We start from the raw sequence: 24,457 nt of genomic DNA, 5'->3' as shown, positions 1-24,457 counted from the left end.
TCATCCCCATAAAGCCTCAAGATGTAAGGGAACTGACCTTGGGATCACACAACGAGGAGCAAGGGCAGGGCATGAGGACTCAGATGAAGGTGGGAGGGTGAAGAGGAAGACTGTGGCAGTTCTAATGGCTTCAGTTTATTCCATTATCTGGGAGCATGGTGACAAGCCAAGTGAGGGAAGCAATGAGTTGGGGAAATAAAGTACAATTAATGGGGCCTGGGGCCACCTGAGACTTGTGGCCGAGTTCAAGGCAGGGACAGTGACAATGATATCTTTCCAGTCACACCTGGCAGCGCAGGTGCATGGCACATGCAAAGTTGCGAGTCACCCAGGCTGGGTCTGTACAAGGCTACGTTCAGAAGAAACAGAAACATGGGACGCGGTTTATATTGCTGAACACCAATATGCCACTTTATTATTTGATTTTTTTTTTCCCATTTGTCACATACCTGTCAATGTTTACACAATGAGGAAAATCAACCAGCAGTGGAAGTGACTGACCAAATCAGCTGATAATTCTGTACCCTCTTAACACACATCTATTCTTACTTGGTAGGGATATCTTTACTTTAATTCAGTCTCACAGCTATTCTTAAAATCGGTGTCAAGATTGTCACATCTTTAAATACAGATAGAATTGCCAGAAGTACATAATTTTATATATATATGTATATATATATGTGTATATATATATAATATATGTACACACACATACAGAAAAATACAAGACTAATTGTTTTTCCACAATATTTAATTTACACACTACTATAACTCTATGCAACTTCTGAAGACAGGTTAAGGGGTACAAGAAACTGTTTAGAGCTAGTAAATAGTTTGGTCCAATATTATCTTAATGTAATGGTTATTTGCTCCCTCCCTTTTATGTGACGACATACTATGACATACAACACATGCACAATCATTCACTTATGAACAAATGAGTAAGACAGCACTCAGACTAACATCTGTATACCCAGAGGGTCAACCAACCACACACAACTAATAAGGCTATAATACAGCTATGCAGCATAAACGGTCAACACTGCTGATCCTAAAGTGAGCACCATATATACATCTGAATATAAAAAACCATTGAAAACCGAACACATACGGGTTAGTTAAAAGGTGCCATTCCAAGGCTATACATAATCACAGGAAGAAGTATTTACATTACTTGGAAAACAGCTGCAACAAAGAATTTATTGCCAATGCCCTTTATAAACTTCTCTCCTACGTTTAATACAGATGTTACGCTCACTATCTATGTGAACCACACATCTTATTTCTGGCCCTTATAAGATCCCTGCTCAAGAATTTCAAGCAAATATGTTCTATGGCTTCACCCACACATCTTTTCTGGTAGCTTTCAATTATAAATATCACAATGAACTAGAGCTGTAGCTTAAAACATATCTAGCCTAGGTCTAGAAAGCAAAATAAGTATTTTAGGTATCATCTTAGTTTAGTAAGTATATTGTGAAATTCAGAGTTCGGAGTAAAATCTATGAATCCTAAGTAGCAGAGTCAGTGTGTACTTGGAGAAACCGTGACCAATGGAATGCAGTCCTTTGGTGCTCTGCCCACTCTACAGACAAAGTGACTGTCACTTCAGAGCCGTGAAGGAAAGCTGCTGAGTGTGGGAAGGTCCCCCTCCCCCAACTCCGCCCAGCCACATCCTATCACCAATGTGGATAAGGGTTGCTTTGAAGACCCCCAGGGCACAGCCTGAAAAAGTAGCATCTGGCCCCTCCCAAAATTAGCAATCTGCAATATACTGTGTCTTACAAGATAAAATGCCATGAAAGATGATTATCTGGTCAAAGTAGTCTTTGTACAGGAACAGTTTAAAGCAAGAGTTCTTTGATTATTGTTTTGGCAGGAAGGCAAAGTGAAAAACACTCCCAGAAAAAAAAAAAAAGCAAAAATCAAAACGACAACAACAACAAAAAAAACAAAGCAGGCTTTGTGCATTTTTGTTTGCTGTATGTGTGAATTTTGGTCTTTTATATGTGTTTTTGACCAGCCAGTTTTCATAGCTTACTAAGCTAAAGGACATAGAATGGAAAAAACAAGAGAGACAGCCTAATTACCAAACTCCTAAAAATCAAATCCCAGTTTGTTTTTGTTTTTGTTTTTTTTAATTTATAGGGTTTTGACTTTGCCAACCTCTGTGTGCACCTTTGCTCCCGTATTAGGCCCTACAGTTTCTTCTATCTACATGGTTTTAAAGGAAAGCCTAGGGCGTGCCCTCTAGGAAGGAATTACGCCGAGCATGTTTCGTTCTGTTAGACAGACTATACACTCTGCAGGTAGAGTTAAGACACCATCAGTTCACTTCATTACATCACAAAATAGGATTGTCTGCTCGTAATTTATCACTACGGGGGAAGCTGCCTTATAAATCTAAGTACTTTATATCACCTAGTACAAAACAAGAAAATCTTTTTCAGTTAAATTTTAAGAGCCCAAACTTGTTTTCGCACTATAGTTTAAGACAAACAGGTGTGGGTGTGTTGAAATCATGGTTTTAAGGTTCTCAGTGCAGACCCCCGCTGTACTCTGCTCTGCACAGGCCTCGGAAGGTGGGGCGCACATGCGCTCACAGGCTCCAGGCCTGTCGGCATCATGTTATTGCTTTGGTTCTGTCTCAGACACCACAGTGTGCCTCCGAGCACGGAGTCCCCGTTAGCACAGAAGGTCAGGACAGGAATTTAGATTTTTCACAAGGAAACAAAAGCAATTTTTCCCTCTAGATTAAGTGCAGAACATCAAATTTCTAAGTGCTCCATTTATATTAGGTTCCAAATATACATTTTAATTTAATCCTGATCATCCACATTAAAATTATAAATGTAAAAATTACACAACAGACTTCTCGGCTGGAAAAGAAGTGTCTAGCAGCATGCACAAAGACCATGCATTGTCACATCATCAGGCGAACAAATGAAAAGGTAATAAATAACTGCTCCTAACGCCCACTTTAAAAAGTAAAACCAAAGAGAAGAGTGAAGCGAGCCAGTCTTCACCGCTCCGAGCAGGAAGAGTGCCCAGTGGCCAGAGCGGGCTGCAGTCAGATGACATGGCAGCAGCTGGCCTGGCTGGAGGCGCACAGCAACCCATCCTTAGGGTTCCGCTGGATGTTCACAGAGATGGTCTTTTCACACAGAGGTAGCTGTAGCACGTTATTTTTCAGGTTCTTGCTCTTTATCCGTTCTAATTCAGTGCTGCTGTCTGCCACGTGGTCAGAGAAGAACTTTATGCTGCCCACACCCGGGGCCTGGCCCGCATTCCCCGTGGAGCTGATGCACATCTTCCACGTGGACTTCTCCTGGACCTTGACGCTGGAGAAGGACAAGCCGCCCTGCGGGTCGAGAATGTACTTGGTGCCGCCGTGCAGCTGGGAGCCAAGGCAGAGGCTCATGAGTTTGAGGCTCTGCACCAGCTCGCCGGGCCCGGGGCCGGCGCAGCGGCGCGTGCTGCCCGACGTGCCGGTGGGCTTGCTGCCCGAGCCACCTGCAGGGCTGCCCCCGCCCGCATTGTTCTCGCTCGGACTGGCCTTGTCCGCACCGCTGCTGCCAGTGCTTGGCTTGCCCTGGCCCCCGCCATCGCCCTCGCTGCCAGGGGGCCCCTCACTGCTATCCCGCCGGTGCCAGGAGTAGGTGAAGCCGCTGTCTTTGTCCAGCCGCCGCCGGCTCTCGGAGTCGTCGTCGCTGGTCTCTGAGCTGCTACAGCTGGAGCCACGGCCCTGGCTTTTCCTGCGGTGGTAGCGCTTGTGCACCGTGCCAGGGGAGGCGATGTTCATCTTGAGTCGGCTCAGCTTGGGGGGCAGGTTCTCATCCATGTCGAACTCGTCATCTGACTCCCCTTCCTCAAAGATCTGGTTGAGGACAGGAGCGCTCTTCCTTGACGTCAACCGGTTGGTCACTGAGGGCTTCCGGCGCAGAACCACTTGTGTCGAGAGGGACATAGGCTTCTTGTCCTCCTCATCTTCCTCTTCGTCCTCCTCCACGCGGAACAGGCACTTGCGCCCGCTGGCTGTGGGTTTCAAGCTCGCCGAGGACACTGTGGATAGCGCCGGCCCGGCCAACTCAGGGAGGTCGTCCTTCTTAGACGAGTCACACAGGCCTTTGCTCCTGTGGCCATTGAGGACATTGTCGGCGGCCCGAGCAGGAGACTGAGGGACAGTCGCATGGGACAGAGGAGTGGCCGTGAGATCATCCTCAAGGTCCTGGGGTACATCAATTTTGGTGGGCCATGACTGTCTGTGTAAACAGATTGGAAGAAGAAAGCCATGTAATAATATGCAGACTTTACTCAAACTACATCACATAACACTGACTAGGGCAAAATCCACAGACTAAGAAAAGAAATATATAAAAGAGAAAAGAAAAAAAGAAAAGAAATAGCAGCTTCGCAGACCCATTCAACATCCTATAAAGATCAGAAAGGACACCAGCAGGGCACACGTGCTTCTGAAACATGGCTCAGTCTGTGGCTAACCAGGCAGATAAGAACTTCATCAGAGCTGTCAAGACAAGAGGGCCAAGAGCTATACTCCATCTTCCCTATATGAGTCTTACACCACAAGAAAAATAATTTTAAAAAGCACAAGGGAGATCACCAAAGCAAAACCAAAACACCACACATTTTGTTCCTCTGGGTCTTAGGTCACAAAATTTGAAGGCATATGGTTTGCTAATAAAATTCACCTAAAAAAACATATATATAATTCACCTGAAATTCCCAGTCTTCCAGATATGACAGGATGGTGTAAAAGTTTTGTTTATAAAAATAAATGGAAATAGTTCAGTGGATTAAACATAGGAATACGGCAAAGAAAAGTCAATGTGCATGGCCATACATACAACTCTTCTTCACCAATTAAAAAAACATGATGCTAAATATGCATCCATGTATTTTTAAATGTCCACCCAAGTGTAGTAAGTAACAAATCCACAATTATTTAAACTTTGATTTTACTCCCCAGTCTAGTGTCACCCAAGTAATAAGAACACTGCTTGGCAGCCAAAGAAAAATATTTTTAAAAATGAGTTCTCTAGCCTGTTTTGGAATTCTTCACTGTCCTCTCTGTCCAGGGGAATAGTAGATGCCAGAGATCTTTAAAACAGCCACTTCCACACTACAACACTTTCGTTTCACACCAATTATGTTACCCTACAAGTAAAACCCAATTAAATCTATAGCTCTGAAAAACTCACAGGAATTTATAACAGACATCTTTCCCCCAACACAAAGCGTCCTCCTCTTTGTCCATGCAGTGGACAAAGTTCTTAAAAGCTGAGTGTTGGATAATGTCTCTGAGGTCATTAAGTGTCTCTAGACAAGTCATCTGCCCCCGTCATCACAAATGCATGAAGCCCCGGTTATGCCTGTGGCTCTGGAGAATGGCACCACCAGTTTCTGGAAGAGCAGCCCCGCCCCTCACGCCTGCAAACAACCTGGGGGTCCTGCACTGGTGGGGGCCCAGGTGCCGACTGTGTCTGACCCACCAGAGTGGCAGCCAGCACCATCCAGGCTGAGTGGGCCCACACATGGTGGAGGCTCTTCTCTCCCCACCTCCTACCCCACCGGAAAAGAAAGCCAAAACCGTTCTCAGAGCCCACCCCCCAAAACAGGATGGGTGGGTACGGCCACTGGGCTGGCTCCTCCACGGGCCACTTCTGAACCAACGGCTCTGATTTACAGGAGTAAGTCGAGCCATTTAACTGCTCACACTAACCGAGCACACATCTGAGCTCCATGTGTGCCGAATGAGGTATGTGATCTCCACTGCCACAACACTGGAAGCAAATTATGGCTTAGCTTGACAAGAGAGGAGAGACGGCTAAACAAGAATTACAGAGGAGTCACAGGGGACAGAACAATTCACAGGGCCTGAGCGCTTCTCCGCGCCAGCACTGCGGGGAGAGCCAGACAGGGGTGAATGCACTTTATCACTTCATCCCCTCAGCTCTCCACAAGTTGGCACCATGATCCTCCCCCAAGGTCATGCAGGCTGGGTCCCAAGGCTACCATCCCGTGCTCCCCCACCCCATCCCCGGGGGCAACCCTGGAAGCTTCTGAATGGCTGCTGCCCAGCCTGGCCTCTAGTCTAGCCTCAGGGACTCTCCACACTTCCTGGGACCAGAGAGCATGCTGGCACCAAGCCCTCCGGTGCTGGGGTCCTCTGCTAACACGCAGGCCATGCCATGCTTCGGGTCCACCCTAGCAGGACCCAAAGGAGGCGCTCTCTCTGCAGCTGTGGCTCTCTGGCTCACCCTGCCTACCTCACCCCGAAGAGCTGTGATTGCTTCCACATCTGTCTCCTGATTCAGTCCAGGGTCCTGAGGCCCAGGTCACTCTGACCTAAAGGCATGTCCACTGACAGAACTAATTCAGGTCCAGGGTTTTGATAATAAAGTCAAAGTGACAGTGAAAAGAAGGCAAGCAGATGCGCCACCTGCCCTGGGCTTGGGAGGAGGCGAGGCCCACTCCACTCTGGTATCCCCAGGAGGATAAAAGGAAAACTCGAGGGAAGGCTCTGATATTTCTTTATAACCTCCATGGACTTTTATATAGCTTTTATAATAAGAACAACCAACTTAAATCATTTACATATGTGATCAACTTTAGATTGAGCTCTGATCTGTTCCACCAAAAACGGCTCAAATCCAAATATTCTGTTCTCTAAGGCTGGACTGACTCCAGACTTGGTGGCCTAATGTGTGGTGACTGTGCTCTTCCCCATTGGGGGGCTCAGGTCAGGACTAGGATGACCTCACCACTTGAAGTCACCACCCTGGTTGGTCTCAAGCCTGAGTCCCTGGCTCCCTGGGATGCAGTCTTCCTCACACAGACAGCAGACAGCCTGCCTAGGTTTCGTACAGAAGCCTCCATCTAGGATCTAAATGAAGTTACTAAGTCAACTTTCCAGTTCTAGACTTCTAAATCTTTATTCTTTGGCCACCCAGCAATGCTTTTTCTTTTGTTTTTTTTTTTTTTTCCTTCTCTGTTCCTGTATCCCAAGTAACAACCTATACATGGTAAGCTGACTGCAAGTAATTTAAATCCAATGGCTTTCTGCCTATTTTAAATAATTATTATTATATATTCACACACAGATATTTGTATATGGATGTACACATAGAGAATGTTCAGAATTGGGAACATCCTTTTGTTTTTGAATCACTACACTTCCACGGATTACTTTATCTGAAGAGGGAAAGATAAATTCTACAGAACTTTCATAGTGGTGATGTAAAAATGTAATCCTTTCATCCTTTGATTTTTAAATGGAAAACTAATATGGCAAAAGAAAAAGCAAGATTGGAAAGAGGGAATGGGAGGAAGGGAGGAGGAAAAAATGGGGTAGAGCATATTTATGACTTGGTCGAAGACACCAGTGGTGGTGAGAGAGTCGTAACAGTGACCGCGAACACCTAGAGTTCAGCTCAGGAGGTGGATGTATTATACTCCCATTTCACAGACCAGGAAACTGAGTCAAAAAGAGGTGAAGTGTTCTCTCAAGGTCAAGCAGCCAATAAATCATCAGGATGTCAAGTCACTGAAATCCTGAGATAATATCAAGGCACAGAAATGCCCTAAATGTTCTTAAAAATTATTCAAGTAACAGAGGGAAAATTTGGTCCTGTTTCTGGAAAGAAAACTTGAAGAAAATAACACATTAATACATATAAGATCTGGAAGAGTTTAATGAAAATAGTTGACACTCTGCTTGAGGCTGCTTCTCAAAACATGTTTTCCTGGCCAGGCCAGCAGCCACAGCCCCACTCCCCTGAGTCCAGGAAGGAAGGTGTCCTTGGTGACAAAGGAACAAGACTCCCCACACAGGAAGAGCCCATGCATGGCCTCTCCAATGAGGCCGTCACCACTGTTTATACTCTCGGGCCCCAAAGAGTTATTAGGAAGCATATTTTTTAAAGGGGTTCTCTATTTCAAAATGTTAACTTACTAAAATCAGTGAAGATTTTTTTCTCACCTAAACTGGGCCTTGATATTGCTAGGACTTGCAGATCTGGTTTGTATTTCTTTCTCTTGCTTCTCCCTCAGGATCCTTTCAGCAAGCAAGAAGTAAGTGGCCGTGATATGATTATACCTGTTGGTTTCCAGGGCCCTGAGGAAAATAAGGGAGAATAAATGTAAGCCACATCAGCAAGTTTGCTTTTTTATAAGTAGAACTCATTTCCCCCAACTAAAGTACAAGCAAATAAAATCCAATGATCTGAAATCTTTAAAATTAAAACAAACAAACAAAAAAACACAAACAAGAAGAAAAACCTAGTAGTTATTTAGATCACTCATGAAATTCTAAAAAACAACTACATAAAAATGTTCAGTAAGAAAAATCCAAAATGTGAGAGCAGCTGAGCTGAATGTCAATTTTCGATGCAAAAAAAGGTGATGAAGCTTTCCAAGAATGTATGCATTATACAAAACGTTAATCTGTGTCGAAGTGTTCATTTTCATTAAGTTGGCTTACTTGATTCCATCAGAAGTACAAAATGAGCTGTATAAATGTGCACTGAAATACTAGCATCAATCAGAAAAATAAGGGTAAGTTTTTATTTTTATACCCTTTGCATTTAATGAATTACTAATGTAACTGAGACCATATCATTAGCCCCTTCTTTGAATAAAATCAGCGTATTCATTTATCCACTTCAGAAGATTGCTCCAAGTACCTAGTCTGAACAGGCACCCTGCAGGCCAGCTCAGGACATCCCGCCCATGGGGCACATGGCCACCTATCCTCCCGCAGCTGGCCTGGCCTGAGGACTGCACAAGAGTGCTACAAAGGGTCTATAAGGGCCCAGAAACCGTCATGGTGAGTGAAAATACAAAATGAACACTTAGGAAAGAATACAAGGATCCCTTTTCACAAAATTAACAGGGGGGAGTCACAGCTAATGAGGAAGGGCAGACTGAGGTGCAAAGCTCTAAAAGTTAAGAGCCCTGATGAAACTCAGGGCTCAGAATGACTTCAAGTGGTTTCCTAAGCTGAGTACCAGCTAAGGGCACTGGCTTCTTCTGACGGGACCAAAAACACATGGCTTTGAGTTGAGGCATCGTGCTCAGGAGGAGGAGCACAGAAGCAAGCCACGAGCAAGAGCGGAGGCCAGCTGGGGGTTGTGAGCACGGGCCTCCCAGCCCAGGCTTCACCGTGCACCTGCCCACTAGTGTACATGCAAATGGAGTCACTTGAACCAATGAGACTGACCCTCCCTGCGGATACATCATTGAATTGACATGAATCAAATAGTTCTAAATGACACCGCTGCACGTATTCATTTAAGCTAAGAACATTGAGCCAATTCAGGGAGATACAAATAAGCCTTCTATGCACTCAAAATGAAAAACCACTTTTTACACATTCCTAAAACAAGTGTCCTTGGCAGGCACAGCCAAGTGTCCTGCTCTCTCTGTTCATTTAGGTCATTAAGTATGACAACTCATAATGCAGCTGGAAATCTGCAGAAATTTGTACTTAAACCAAAATTTTGAATCTGAGTTTTTTGTTTTTTGTTTTGTTTTGTTTTGTTTTGCCTCCCCACCACTCCGCCCTGAGTAACTCCTCTTTTCATCATACCTGATGGTTTCATTCAACAGGTTAAAGAACACTTTGACTTTTCATTTGTGGAAATATTTTATGATTTTCTAGACAGGACCTCTTATAGAAATAAATCATTACTAAAACAAAGCAACTGCATCTTTGTATTATCCTTGATTCCAAACTTCTCAGATTATTAAAAACTGGCTTTGGTTTTAAATGACTTAATTAACAATTTTGTATCTTGTGGGTTGCAGGTTGCTCCAGTAAGGGCTCTGAAGGGCCAGAAAGTAAACATTTTATAGGCTTTGTGGGTCTGTGGTCTTTCTCACAATTACTCTGTCTGATACTGTAGCACAATGTGGCCAAAGACAATACCCAAGCATCTAGCATGACTGCAGTCCACTAAAACTTCCCTTACAACAATGTGTGACCAGTCCCATGTGTCAACCCCTCAATTAGAGGACTGTGGTCTGCCCCATTCTCCCCACTCACTGTGGGGAGCAGAGGGAGACACAACAATGAAGATGCTGCTATGGAAAAGACGTGTACTGGAATACAAAAGAAGCTACTCCAATCTACCCCGACAGGAAGGAAGAGAGGCCACAGCATTTGATGATACCACCCAGCAATGGTGTACTTATTCACTAGCATAAAAATAAAAACAACACAACAATAAAACCTATGATACAGGAACTCCAGAAATAAATGACATGACTTCTGCCAATTGGGAAATCTACTCATTACAGCGTCCGCAGGCCCTGACAAGCTAAGAGGAGAGACCATTCCAAGAATCCTAAACCCATGGCCCCGTAGTGAGTGCTGACATACTCCACAATGGCGTCGCGGTCTGCTATGTCCCCGAGCACCATGCGCTGAATGATGCTGTTGTGTTCCTCCTCTGAGAGGTTTTTGTACGACACGAGGGGGATGTTATACTTTGTTGCTGGTGAAGGGTCCACTCCCTGAAGCCAAGGATGATTTTCAATCTCTTCTAAGGAGGCCCTTCTCTTGGGATCTCTCTGTAGCATCCGTGTGATCAGGCTGGAAAGGAAGTAAGTCCACTGTTAGAGCAAACTGTTGGCAGGGCTTAGTAATGGTGGATTATTTTATTAATCAGAATTCTTTCCTATACTCATGCCATCAAATTTCACTAGGCCCACTAGTGGTGGTGGTAGTGTGGCAGATGGTAATAAAGAAAATTTAGTGCCATCAGTTTCATAAATAGAAAATCACAACTGCCAGGGGCACCTGGGTGGCTCAGTGGGTTAAAGCCTCTGCCTTTGGCACAGGTCATGATCTCAGGGTTCTGTCAGCAGGGAGCCTGCTTCCTCCCTCTCTCTCTCTGCCTGCCTCTCTGCCTACTTGTGATCTCTGTCAAATAAATAAATAAAATCTTATAAAAAACAAAAAAAGAAAGAAAATCACAACTGCCAGATATACTGGTAAGCCAAACAGCTTCCTATCATCTGGAATTAGCTCTAGATATTAACATCCGTTGCTTAATTAACTGTGGCTTAGTTGCAAGCCAGAACCAGATATAATGATCAACGGTGACATACAAAATACAGTGCACGAGCCAACTTCTGCTTCAGAAAGAATAAATGATCCTGATGAAAACAATCACAATGCCACAGGCTTTTAAATGTATATTTTGTTTAAATGCATTTTGTGGGGGGGAAAAAAAATATATATATATATATATATATATATATATATATATATATGGAAGAAGCAGACTCAACAGGAAAAAAAACGGAATAAAAGCAGGAATTTTAGGAGGCAAATGACAAAGCTAACCTTTGACCCAAAGGCTTCTGCTTTGGTTTTGAAAGCTATACTGAGTGCAAAAAACAGAATATAATGTGTAGGCAGGGAGTACAACTAGAGCCCTCATAAAGAACTAGGGTCCCAGCTTCAGTGGCAGGGGGAATGAGAAATGAGAAACCAATCTGTTACGATATCAAGAAGGAAAACTGCCTGCCTCAACAGTGGCTGTGGATGTGAGGCAGGGAAATCTCTTCTAAGAATTTCTAGCCACATGCTGGTCCTCACACACATTTGTGGTCCAAATTAATGGTATCTGTGTGGTACATGTCAGGAATAAGTTAATTTCAGGTGGTTTTAAAGCTGGAGTGCTCCTAAGTAATCAGAGTAGAGAAGGAAATGTAAAACCTTTCCCTAGGAACATAACTTAAAGGAACTTCCCAAATAATATTATAAGGAACATGACCTCATGGTCAAAAAATACCAAGGAAATCAGTACTAACAAAAACTAGTAATACATGATGGCAAAATCAGAATGCAAAGTCTTCAAATACTGAAATTTTCAGACACAGAAGACAACTGTGTTGTATATGTTTAAGACATGGAGAAGTGTGAAATACAAAAGACTGAAAAAAAAAAGCGATAGGTAAATTTTTAAATTAGATAGAAAGAGAATTAATGAATTGGAAGACAAAGCCAAGGAAATAACCCTGCACCAGTGGACTGAGAAAATATGAAGAGATGAAAAGACAAGGAGGAGAGAGTGAAAATACCTAACATATATCGAATCAGAGTTCCAGAAGGGAATAAAGGAATGGGCAAGAAACTATATTTGAAATTATCATAGCTAAAGATTTTCCAAATTCATGGACAAACACAAATCCTGACCCAGGAAGCCTAACACATCCTAAGCAGAATGCAGAGAAGCTCTTAGAGCAGCCTGAGAAGAGACAATCACCTAAGAAGAACAATAACAACACGAATAGATGATATCCCAAAAGCAACAAGACCTATCAGAAGATGTGGTAACATCCTCAATAACCTGAGAGAAAACTGTCCACACCTAGAATTCTACACTCAATGAAACTTTCAAGGGCATATGTAACATAAACAGATTTTCAATGAAAAATTGAGGAAGTCGATCACCAATAAACAAACGTTCCTCAAAGGAATTCTAAAGGGTATATATTAGCAGAAGAATGTGATCCCAAGTGGAAGGATATACAAAGTTTTTAATCAAGCATCTGGGTAATTCTAAACAATATTTTTACTATACATAATTATAATAATAACAGTTTAATTTGTGGAGATAGAAAATATTGAATGGTAAAGTGTCCTAAGGATTTTGTGTTGTTCAGGAAGACATAAAGATAAGGATTAACTATCAATTTTATTAAATTAAACATATAGGGGACACCTGGTGGCTCAGTCAGTTAAGCGTCTGCCTTCGGCTCAGGTCGTGAACCCAGACTCCTGAGATTGAGCCTCACATAGGGGGCTCCCTGCTCAGCAGAAACTCTGCTCCTCCCTCTGCCCCTCCCTCTCCCATGTGCTTTCATCCCCCCTCAAATAAGTAAATGAAATTGTAAAAAATTATAATTAATTAAGCATATAAATATGTACGTGTGTGTTAAAACAGGAGACTCAATAAAAACAACTGACTATGACTTCTAAGGTAGTTGAAGGGAGAAAGCCAAGTAAGGGGAAAAAGAAAAATCTCTAGCCAAGTAAGGGGAAAAAGAAAAATCTCTAGTCAAGTAAGTGGAAAAAGAAAAATCTCTATCAATCCTAAAGAAAGAATAGACCAAAAAAAAAGGGGAGGGGAATGTAGGACAAATATGAAGCATATAAAAAGAGCATAAATATATCTACATCTTTCAGTGAAGACAATATGAATAAGATAAACTCTGATGAAAGGACAAAAATTCTTAGAAGGGATTAAACCCCAGCTCCCAGCTATTAAAAAGGACTTACTTAAAACCAAGACAATGAAAGGTCTAAAGTAAATGAATGGAAAACTAGATAGCACATAAATGCTAACCAAAGGAAGACTGGTGTGGATAGCTAAAACTAGGTAACACAGATTGACTTTAAGGCAAAAGGCATCATTAGTGATAAACAAGTGAATTACAAGTTCAATTCACCAGTAAGATACAATTTGTACCTAATACCATTGCCTCAAAACACTTAAAAACTAAAACTGACAGACCTCAAAGGAAAAAAACCAATAAATCTACCATCATAGTGGAAGAATATCTTAGTAAGTGATAAATCAAATAATCAAAAAACTCAGAAAAGATGTAAGTAATTCAGAACAGCATAATTAATAAGCTTGATCTTAAGGATTTATATATCTCTGATCCCCAAAATGCGAAAATATACATTCCTTTCCAGAACAAAAGGATCATTTACAAAAACTGACTCCATGGTAGGTGTTAAGCAAACCTTAACACCTAAAACAATCTGAAAAACAGCAACAAAAAACTAGTACTATATAGACTATATTCTTGGACCACAATAGAATTAAGTTAGAAATGAATAACAAAAAAGTAATTAGAAAAATTTTATATATTTGGAAACTGTAAAACACCCTTCTAAAAATCTTAGCAGTCAAATACAGCATGTGAAGCTAGAAAGTACTCAGAACTGAATAATAACAGGGCTATAAATAAAAACTAGTTGAGGTACTGCAGAAATGGTACAAGAAGGCAAATCTGATAGCCTTAACTATGACATTAGAAAAGGAAAGTTTGTGAGTCAAGTCTCCAACATAAGAAAAAAAGAAAAAAGAAGCGACTCAGCCCATGAAGTAGGTAGAAGGAAATAATACAGGTAAGAGAAAATTTACAATGTAAAACAAAAAAATACAAGGAAATGAATAAAGATAAAAGGCAGTTCCTTGAAAAAGACTAATAAAATTAACAAATCTCAGGCAAGACTAATCAAGACAAAAACAAGAGAAGGCAGAAATTCAATACTGGAATGATAAAGGGCAACATCCCATTGATCTATATACTTTACAAATATACCAGAGAATATAAATACTTCATGCCAATAAATTTGAAAACTTAGATAAAATGGGCAAGCTCCTTAAAAAACAGAAGTCAGCAAAACTGACACAGGAAAAGCAGAAAACTGAATGGTTCTACAATTACTAAGAATAATCCCTCTACAAGGGAGAAATAGAGAAGGCTCCTAAGATATTATAACTGTTCTATTTCTGACTCTAGGTAACAGGTTCTACCATTCTCACATCATCAGTACATAGAGAAGCCTGTATCTGAATCCAGAGAGCTTGAATAGGTAAGTTAACCACACACCACATTGGGACTAAGATGTAGGTCCACCTGGAGAAAAGATTTCTCAAACCATCAGATTTCCTTCTTACCAGCTGATGGGAAAAATTCAAAACTTTGTTACTGCAACAAAATCCTTAAAGTAGTAGCTATAATCTCAGCTGAACTCACTTAAAAATATCACCCATTAAAATAAATGAAGTGTGTATATACATATATGTATATATATATGTATGTATACATACACACACACACATATGTGTTTTCACTATTCAAATAAAATAATATTTAGTCTACTTTTGCTCTTCTTAGTGCTTTTGGTTTTCTAACTCATTCATTATCACCCATATTATCACCCATAACGTCCATGAAATACTTGAGCTTCTAACAGTTCTTTTATTCCATTGTATTTCTCACTATACATATTACAGAACTATAAAGTTCTTTAAATTCCAAATAATCAACTTGACTGTACTTTTGGTTGCTGGTTTCCCATAATCACATAAACCAACAGGGGAGAGTGGTATATGGATAAAATTAAGGGACACATTATGTAAAACCTAAAACGGTATGTTGGTGGTCTATTTCAGGAAAAGAAATGCCTTAATTTTTCTCTGGAATTTAAAATAATTCTAGGTGGTCTACTTTTTTTTGCTTATGCAAAAACAGAAAGGTAGTTCCTATGGTAATATCTTCATTTCAAGTGAGTAACCACCACTCCTGGAAGCTGAAGAGGCATGTAATGGGTTTCTTGAAAACAAGCATATTTAAGACACAGACTTACACAGTTTGTACTCTAGTATTAAATTTCAAATCACATTCTGGGGTTAACGCCCCAAAATATACTTAACAAAAATAAAATATCAAGTTCAAAAATTAAAATGAACTCAGATGTTCATATAGTGAAGTCACTTCATTTTTTTTTTTTTTTACATGTTAATGGAATTAAACAAAACTTCTGAGGGTGCCTGGGTGGCTTAGTTGGTTAAGCATCCAACTCTTAATTTCAACTCAAGTCATGATCTTGGGGACATGAGATTGAGCCCGGGGTAGGACTCCTTACTCAGCACAAGGTCTGCTTGCGACTGATTCTCTATCTCTTTGTCTCTCCATCTCTCCCCCCACCCCTCCCCATGCTTGCACTCTACATACATACGTACATACATACATTATACAAAAAATAAATTAAACTTTTGGTTTTAACATTCTTTTTCTACTTTTACTTACTCTTTACACTCTTTGGACACATGGGATGGTACTGTATATTTGCAATCCATGATCATTGTCAATGTTTCACTGTCATTGGCCTCTTGAAAAGGTGGTTGCCCACACACCAACATGAAAAGAATCACTCCCAGACTCCATATATCTACAAAGCAAAGAGATACTGTTAAATATTGGATGAGTTAGAAAACCAAAAGCACTAAGAAGAGCAAAAGTAGACTAACAATATTATTTTATTTGAATAGTGAAAACCATTTATATCTCAAAGGAAAACATCTAGGGAAGAAAACTTGAGTCCCAATAAGGCAGGGGAAGGTATCTGTCTTGTTTACTATTTTTATATTCACCTCAGCCGCATAGTGACCAGTCAGTCAATAAATGTTCGACAAAGAGATAAATTAATTCACTAATGGCAAGAACATCGAGGAGAAAGTACCTATCAAGGTTCTCAAGCCACTGAATAACAGACTGCTGTCTTTCTCATGACATTTACTAGAGAATATATAAACCTAGTATTTTAATACTCTGAAACATGAAAAGGATTTTGCCTAATGTCACAATTATCTCAGTTGTTCTTTACCTCAATCCTGGTGAGATAACCAGATGATGTAAATCACAGTCACTTTATAGTTAAGAAAATTAAAATTCAGAGAGAGAAATATTTCTGTGCTGTCAATGAAGAAAAACATAAGTTATACATTATTTCAGAGGACAAAATTAGGTATGAAGGTGTAAGTAACCAGGAGGCACACTTTGGCTTAAAAACAACAGAAGCTACTTAAAAAAGCACTGGGAAAGACAATAGGATTCCCATAACTCTAAGTATTTCGGCAAAGTCTGGGCAACCATCTGTCTAATACTGCATAAGACATTCCTGTAGTGATTATAAGACTAGACTAGTTGACATCTGAGGACCCTCCCAACTGTAGCATTAGCCTAACTCCTGCAAGTGCCAATAGCCCCCTACTTCTTGCCATTAGATAAAATCTAACCTATCAGTTGGAAAAATGATAGCTCCTCAAATGAAAAAAAGATGAATCCATCATTTGGGAAGGGTATCACAAATCATTCATTCATTCCAGAAACTTGAAGTAGAGACATGATTACATAAACATTAATATACCAAGAGATGAATTCAAGAAGCTTTCTACCACAAAAAGCTTAGAAGAGAATGTAAGCCACATGGACTCTGTCACATCTGTTAACACTCAACTGCTGTTTTCATTTAGCTTACACTCCCAAGATAATGTAGGATCCATGTTATTTTCAGCAGAATTATAAGTTGTTAATAAAATACCTTCTCCTTGGTCCAAACTACATAAAGAGGGCAATAAAAGCAAAAACCCAAAAGTTAAACATACTGTGATTTTTTAATACATACAACAAATTTTACTAAGGATGCTTTAATGAAAACTGGTTAAGCAGATACAAAAACCTACTAAAATTAAAACATTACATATGTAAGAAGAAAAGGGACCTAAAGATCATTCAGTCCAAACCTGTGGCTCTTCAGTGTCCCTAGGAGGTGGTGTGCCTGGCATTGCTTGTTGGATGCATAAATTATGTGACCTACAACCCTAGGACAGCAAGTTGGCTCCGGACTCCACTCAACTCACTAACACACATTTCTTTATCTTGATCTTGGAATGCAGAGGGCCATCCCCATTCAAAGTCAAACAACATAAGTAATGGTGGCTAGCTGCACCTGTTCTTTAAATATCCAGTGAGAATTTATAACCCCAATACTAGCTCTAACTTATTAAGAGTTTCAAAGGAAATCTACATAGTTGTAACTTAAACCCTCTCTGAACAACCTGAACCAATTTTCGGTTACCTGCCCCAATTCTCAAGCCACTACTGTGAACAAGTGGCAATTATAATTATTCTCCCTTTAATCCATGTGTCCCTTATTTTACAAAGCAGTTATATTCCTGAAATTCACTATCAAGTAAACCCATCTTTTCACCAATGTTTATTAGATAAAAATGGAAATATACCATGGCTTTATTTTTGGTTGATTTACACTACTTTGTTTAGTTTTGGCTATCTCCTCCCCAAAGAAGAGAAGGGATTTTATAAGTGGTTTGCAATAAAAACACATAAACATAAAAACCAGGGTAGTTAAAACACTCTCTCTCTCTTGTTGTTCAAATATTGACTAATGTCTAAGGCTACCACTATAACCAAGCCCAACCTCAAATACACATGTATTTAAGATATAATAAATTCTTATCTTTCTATATAAATCCTATAAAACAATTTTTATAAAATGAATTTGGTTACATTATTTCTTCTACCATCTCATACTTTAACTGTGGATAACCCAGTTTGGTTATTTAGTTTTTTACTTTTTCTCCATGCTAAATTGGAGATGATATCTGACAGTACAATTATACAAAGCTGAGGTTTTAAAAGGTTAGCAAATAGTATAAACATCCAACTAATAATTACCCCCAAAGTCTTATCTGGCTAAAGGAAACTTTCTTTTCCTGTTAAATATCAACCTCAACAGCAATAAGGAAGTCCAATTACCTGGAAATGTTCTCTTCAGGATCATCTGGCCAAGCAGACTCACAAACCACTTGCTAGGAAGTGGTGCGTGATTCAAAGGGAGAAAAACAACATAAATATATATACTATTTCTACTGTTTCCAGTCAGGGCTCAAATAATTTCTGAATGAAGAAGTGCTTAAAATGTGTGAAATTTAGAAACACAATTCGGTGCCTGGTAGTTTATGAAGCAAAGTGACATGATGTGAAGCATGTAAGAGGAGCAGCACTAAGGGAGCCAAGTTTCAGAAAGAGCAAAGAGACAATGTGATTATTCAAAGGGTTACTTATTCCATTTACTTCCTTCCTAGATTTAATTTCTCTTCTTCTTCTTGTCTTTGAATGATTTTACTTTTCCATCCTAAGGACCAAAGGAAAGAGATAAAAAAAATCACGAGGGCTGCCTGGGTGGCTCAGTGGGTTAAGCCTCTGCCTTCAGCTCAGGTTATGATCTCAGGGTCCTAGGATCAAGTTCCACATCGGGCTCTCTGCTAGGCGGGGAGCCTGCTTCCTCCTCTCTCTCTCTACTTGTGATCTCTGTCAAATAAATTAAGAAATCTTAAAAACAAATCAACAAAAAACAAACAAACAAAATCACGAAACACAGAGTGGCATGACTTTAACCAAGTATTTAAACGTGTTCTCCATCGTTAAATGGGAATAGAACAGTAATGCAATTCCTCTTAATGCTGTGGTGGGCATTAAAGAGATGAAAATCAAATCCACGCTGAGTACTCAGGACAGAGCCCAGAATACAGAAAGCATTCTGAGGAGTCAGTACTGTCCCGCTCTCGCTCATCTGTGCCAGGTGGGCATTGTTCCTGAGCACAGAGGACACAGAGGTGAATGGGGGACACCCTTGCCCTTACAGGGCTCTCAATTCACTGTTAGAGACAGCCAGCAGATAAGCTCAAGAAGGCACAAAGCCAACACAGACAAGAAAAACTAGTGAAGATGGGGGGAGAGAATAAGAATGGCCTCTTAGTAATGCCATTCTTATTTTAGTAAGAATGTCCCCATTCTACAAAAGGGGACAATTTAAGATCTTGGGTCCCCAGGACAAGACATCTGGTATTACAGGACTAACAACAGCATCAAGAAGGATTATCTATTACATTCCCCTCAAGTGGGGGAGGGAGCTGCTACTTGTCTTAAAAACTCATGTTTGTGAATATTTTAAAATATCTTTTTCTACTTTTTTTTAAACTTGCTTATAAAACTATATATTCCCAAGGTATAGATCATAGGATCAGCTAGGGATACACCAAGTCCTTAACTGGGGACAGTGGATGACCAGGGAGAAGGAGAGAGAAAGATAATGGAATAGGGACTTCACATTATATTTATTTCAAAAAGATGTTAATGGAATTGTCTATTCATATTCAAGGTACACAGGTTAACAAAAATCAACCATCTGAAAAATCAAATTTAATGTTGATACCATCTGAAGCATATTTTTTTATTTCAGACCCAGCTATAGAGTCTTCATTAATAAAAAGGGAAAAAGAAAGTATCACTTCATAAGTACAGTTCCTTTGGTTAAAAAACCACTTCCAACTCATGGAACTGTGGGAAGGGGTAGAAAGATAATGAGGTCTTTGTTAGTACAAAGAATGGGAGTTACTGGTCCCCCTTACTTGCAGCTCTCAAGCTAGCTGGAAATAAGAGCACCAAACTGAGCACTGACGTCTCTTTAACCTGCTAACAACACTCAGCAGGTCAACTTGTCATAATACAATATATGCCATTTCTAGAATTGGAAGTGGAGTTTCTACTACAAAGGTCATGTTAGGCAGGCTAACAAAAGATCAAAATGAAAACAAAGCAGAATAAAAGAACATGCTAGTGATTAATCTGAGGAAAAGCTACTGCCAAATGGTGGGGCGGGAAGGGGGTTGTGGTAGAGGATGTCATGACTGCTGAAAAGTCTTCTAAAAAAATCATTTCTGAAGTGAATTATCTAGAGAGCAAAAGAGCGAGCATTGATTAGAAAGTAATAAAAATGGGAAGACCAGAAGAAAAGTTTCAGATGGAAACTTCTATTTTTTTCTTCTGGCATTCTTTTATCAGTGTAACTATCAATCTAACAGAAGAAGCAACAGAATGTTTTAAAATCACTACAGATGAAGCAGGGACCAGAACCTTTTATAACACCACTTAAAACCAGCAGGATTTATGCAATCACTTTTCAGTTCCAACTGTGGTTACCAGCAACTGACATATGACCCAAAACTAATGTAAAAGGCAATGCTTTCTTAGAATAGCAAGTACTGTTACACAAGCATGTAGGTCTCAGGACCTTTGTTCCTTGTACGGATATTCAGAAACCCTAAGATCAACTGATGTGAATTGCTCCCTACACACCAAGAACTACTCGTGTGCATTCAACATCACCTAGAGCTCTGGTTACAAAAGATTCTTGTTCGCAACAAAATCAATGGTTGGTTCTGAGGGACCAGACTAGAGACCATTCTACAAGTGGTCTTCTGAACTAACAGGGGAGGGCGGGGCAAGAAGGAATAAAGCATTTGGACAAGTTCCCATTTTATGGTATTTATATAATCCCTAGTTTTACTAACACTTTAGTTAGAAGCACAGTTTTACTATTTAACAAGTAATCATTTCTTAAGCAGAAAGTTAGAATGAATGCCATCACTCATACCTACTTCAAAAAACTTTCCCACACCTGAATCCATCTAAATGCCCCCTGAGGTTTTAAAAAAATCAATGCTGTCCAAACAAAGCTTATCACCTTTAAAAAAAAACAACCTAGTTCTCTCATCTGGGTTCTAGTGTGGTCTGCGGTACCTCCACCTCTCCAATCAAAATTCAGAAGGCATCCCAGACTGCACCTCTCATTCAGGTCAGGAAGATCCTGCCAATTCCAGTACATGCCCAGAATCCTCCAATGCTCCTACCAGTGACCCTCAGCTCTCTGTGAAAGCTCCCCAAACTGCCCTCCCAACCTGGTGACCAGGGCATCACCACAGTGAGCTGTCATTAGAGATGTTTTCCTCTATTACTCAGAGCTCCCTGAGAGCGGAATACATCCCCTGCACCCTCAGCAGTGTGCTGGATGTCAGAATGAACCTACAACAAAAGAGAACACAGTACTTTTGTAAACACTGTTGGGTTAGGGCCCCAAAAAAGGCAGCTTCAGCAGGGTGCAGTCCTTAATTATTAATGACCTTCAAATAAAAACTAAGAGCAAAAGAAGACTAAGTACCTGCAATGGGGGAAGGGGGGCACCAGTGAAGACAAGCTACAGTTTGTTTTAGTTAGGGGTTTAATAAAGCCTTGTGCTAACTTGTTTTTTCAAGTAAAAAGAAAACAGGGAAAAGTTCTAGAAGTCCAAAGATTATCAATCACACACTGTGGGACTGCACACGTTCATAAATCCAAACCAGACAGGCAGAAGACACCCTTTCAACTCAGCATTCTTCCATAAATCACTTTATGAATCTTATTTTAATGAACTTTAGAGAAGAAGAGCAAAAAAAGACAGGCCAGGCTAAAATCATGTGATTTCCCTCAGTATGGCCTGATGAAAAGAGCATGCCTGGGCTAACGCATAAGAAAGCCCTGGCCTCAAATCCTACCTCAGACATTTAATTAGTTACATATTCTTGGCCAAGTTCAACCTGTCTTCTGTGCCTGAGTCCTCTCTTTCACAAAAGGTGGACACCACCACTCATCTGGCAATTTCTGAGAGGGTGTCTGGGGCAAAGAGCTACATGTATCAGTACAGAGACTGCAAGAATTGAGAAAATCCTTACCTCTAAGTACAGGAGGGAGACGGGCAGGGAAAAGCAAAAGGAATTTAATACTTCTTATTCAATCTACTTTTGTACTATCTGAATTATCTTACAGGAACTTCATTTATTGCTTGTAAAAAAAGTAATTAAAAATTAGCTGGGCTTAACAGAACATTATGAAGTATATGCACTTCAGTGGGATAAGCAGAAACGTCTTTAGAGGAATGTAAAGGAAATAAAAACAAAAAGCCTACTCTCACTGAGACAGTGATTCTCAACCTGTGGCCCGGGGACACTTGGTTCTCTGCGAAGTTCCCTTAATGAATTCACAGACCAATCTCTCCACAACATAAACACTTATAGTAGGAATAATTTGTTTGAATTTTTAGCACAACTAACTTCCTTCAAGGACTTTAAAAAACAAAACAAAACAAAACAAAACCCTCAAATATCAAAATGCTGGGTCTTGTCAAGCCAAGGAAGGGGCCAGGTCCGTGCCGTTGGCCATTCACCCTCTAGTTCCATTTCTGTGCTTCAAGACTCACCTGAGGTTTCACCAGGGGAAGGAGATACCAAAGCCAGACCCCCAGAGTGCAACCCACCTCAGGGACATTCCCAAAGTCTATCTCCAAATCTCCACCTAACCAAAACAGTATCTCTCAAGGCATTTCTAAACACCTAGGTGAGGCAAGAACCCATTACAAATTCACAGTTTTACAAAATTACATCTTTTAAATTACATCCAAATTTACATCTAATACCTTGTGAAAACCAAATACTTCCTTTTACACCAACCTTACAGGGGGAAAATCTCTGGCTTTTGTCCAGTTTTATAACACTAGCCCAAAAGTCTAAAATATTCATATTTTAGAAATACTTTTAAAATGTGGAGACAGGGCCATCAGCCTGGGAACATGTACACGAGCACCTACTATAAATTTCCACATGAATGCTCTTCAAGGAAGGGAGCTGCTGCTGTGGATACACAGCGACTATAGATGGGGTTTTCAGAAGTGATTTCACATGTCAACTTCCCACAAGATTATGACAAATGCAAATTTCACAAGTCTAATTTTGATCTAGAAAGTAGGAATGTTCAGATTTAGTATCGAATCTAAAAATGTCCAGTCCTATTTGTCTAGTCAAACAATATAAACCATGCAGACTAAAGGACTGTATGATTAGCATTTTCTAAATGTAAAGTCTGCTTGATGCTTTAGTTTAATAGGTAGTGAGTATTTTAATGTTCTCTTAAATGTATTCTAAAAACATTGAGCTTTTTGCAGAAGGTTGAGGTATGCTAACGTAAGACAAATATACAAGCCATTAAAATATCAGTTAATAAAAACCACCTGCATATGCCGACTCCCATGGGTTCTCTTTCAAAAGGCACACGTTATTCAATGAATGTGGGGGATACAAAGTCAAATGAAATTTGTCCTTTAACAGAACACATTATCCTAGATTGCCCAAAATGTTTAAGCTTGTCAAAAAGACTTTAACTTTCTTGAGGATAAAGAAAAAAAAAACTTTAAAATAGTGTATTTGCTGTAACAAGATTCAAGATTCAAAATGTTGATTCTTGAAATGTTTGATTCTGGTTAGTTCTCCATGTGTAACACCTGACAGGCATGTGGTTGAAAAGTGTACACAACTTATTTTCCTACATTAAAAAAAGTTAGCAAGACACGTTATATCTTCTTAGAATTATAATAAACATACAACCTGGTTGGTTCTACATAGGATTAGGACTATTCCTTCAAATAAACCCTTAGCTAGAAAGTTCTCTCAAATATAACCACACATTTCCCAGTTTTTAAGTTAACATTTATTCCTTCAGATTATCAAAGTAACACATGTTCAGTGACAGTAAAATTCTATTAGCAAACCCTCCCACTCCTCAACACTACAGACATTCTTTAATATTAATCAGCCTATCAGACAGGTAAAGATAGGATTGGTTTGCTCTTATTTGTGCTTCCTGATTCTTTCTCCCTCATTTCTTCGAGGTTTAATTCACATGCACTGGAAGCCACCAGCTGGGAGTTCTAACAAACGCAGTCACCCAACCACCACCACAATCAAGGTATAGAGCAGCTCTATCGCCCCCAACAGTTCCCTGTACTTCGTAGTCCATGGTTCCTCCTGGCCAGTTCCGGGCAACCACAAGTCTATCTCTGTCCCTCTAAGTCTTGCCTGTAAATGGAATCGTACGGTATGTAGTCTGGCTTTTCTAACTAATGCATTTCAGATTCATCCACGTTGCTGTACGTATCAATAGGTCATCACTTTTTTAT

General features: G+C 40.2%; 1 protein-coding gene across 3 annotated transcripts in view; it reads right to left on the bottom strand.

Annotated features, from left to right (window-relative positions):
• Positions 1-383: 383 nt before the first annotated feature.
• SNRK (SNF related kinase) overlaps positions 384-24,457 on the bottom strand; it is a 57,504-nt gene continuing 33,430 nt past the window's right edge. For all 3 annotated transcript variants that reach the window (XM_044252821.1, XM_044252822.1, XM_044252823.1), the window contains 4 exons: positions 15,859-16,000; positions 10,400-10,612; positions 8,000-8,134; positions 384-4,262 (listed from right to left, as the gene is read on the bottom strand). In XM_044252821.1, the coding sequence (XP_044108756.1) occupies positions 3,071-4,262; positions 8,000-8,134; positions 10,400-10,612; positions 15,859-16,000 (1,682 nt within the window). In that variant the 3' untranslated portion in view covers positions 384-3,070. The remainder of the gene's footprint in view (positions 4,263-7,999; positions 8,135-10,399; positions 10,613-15,858; positions 16,001-24,457) is intronic.

This window comes from Neovison vison, chromosome 6 (assembly GCF_020171115.1).
Source record: "Neovison vison isolate M4711 chromosome 6, ASM_NN_V1, whole genome shotgun sequence".
NCBI classification, from domain to species: Eukaryota; Metazoa; Chordata; class Mammalia; order Carnivora; family Mustelidae; genus Neogale; species Neogale vison.
Note: the sequence above shows the minus strand (reverse complement) of the source record. Positions and strands in the feature narration are given on the sequence as shown.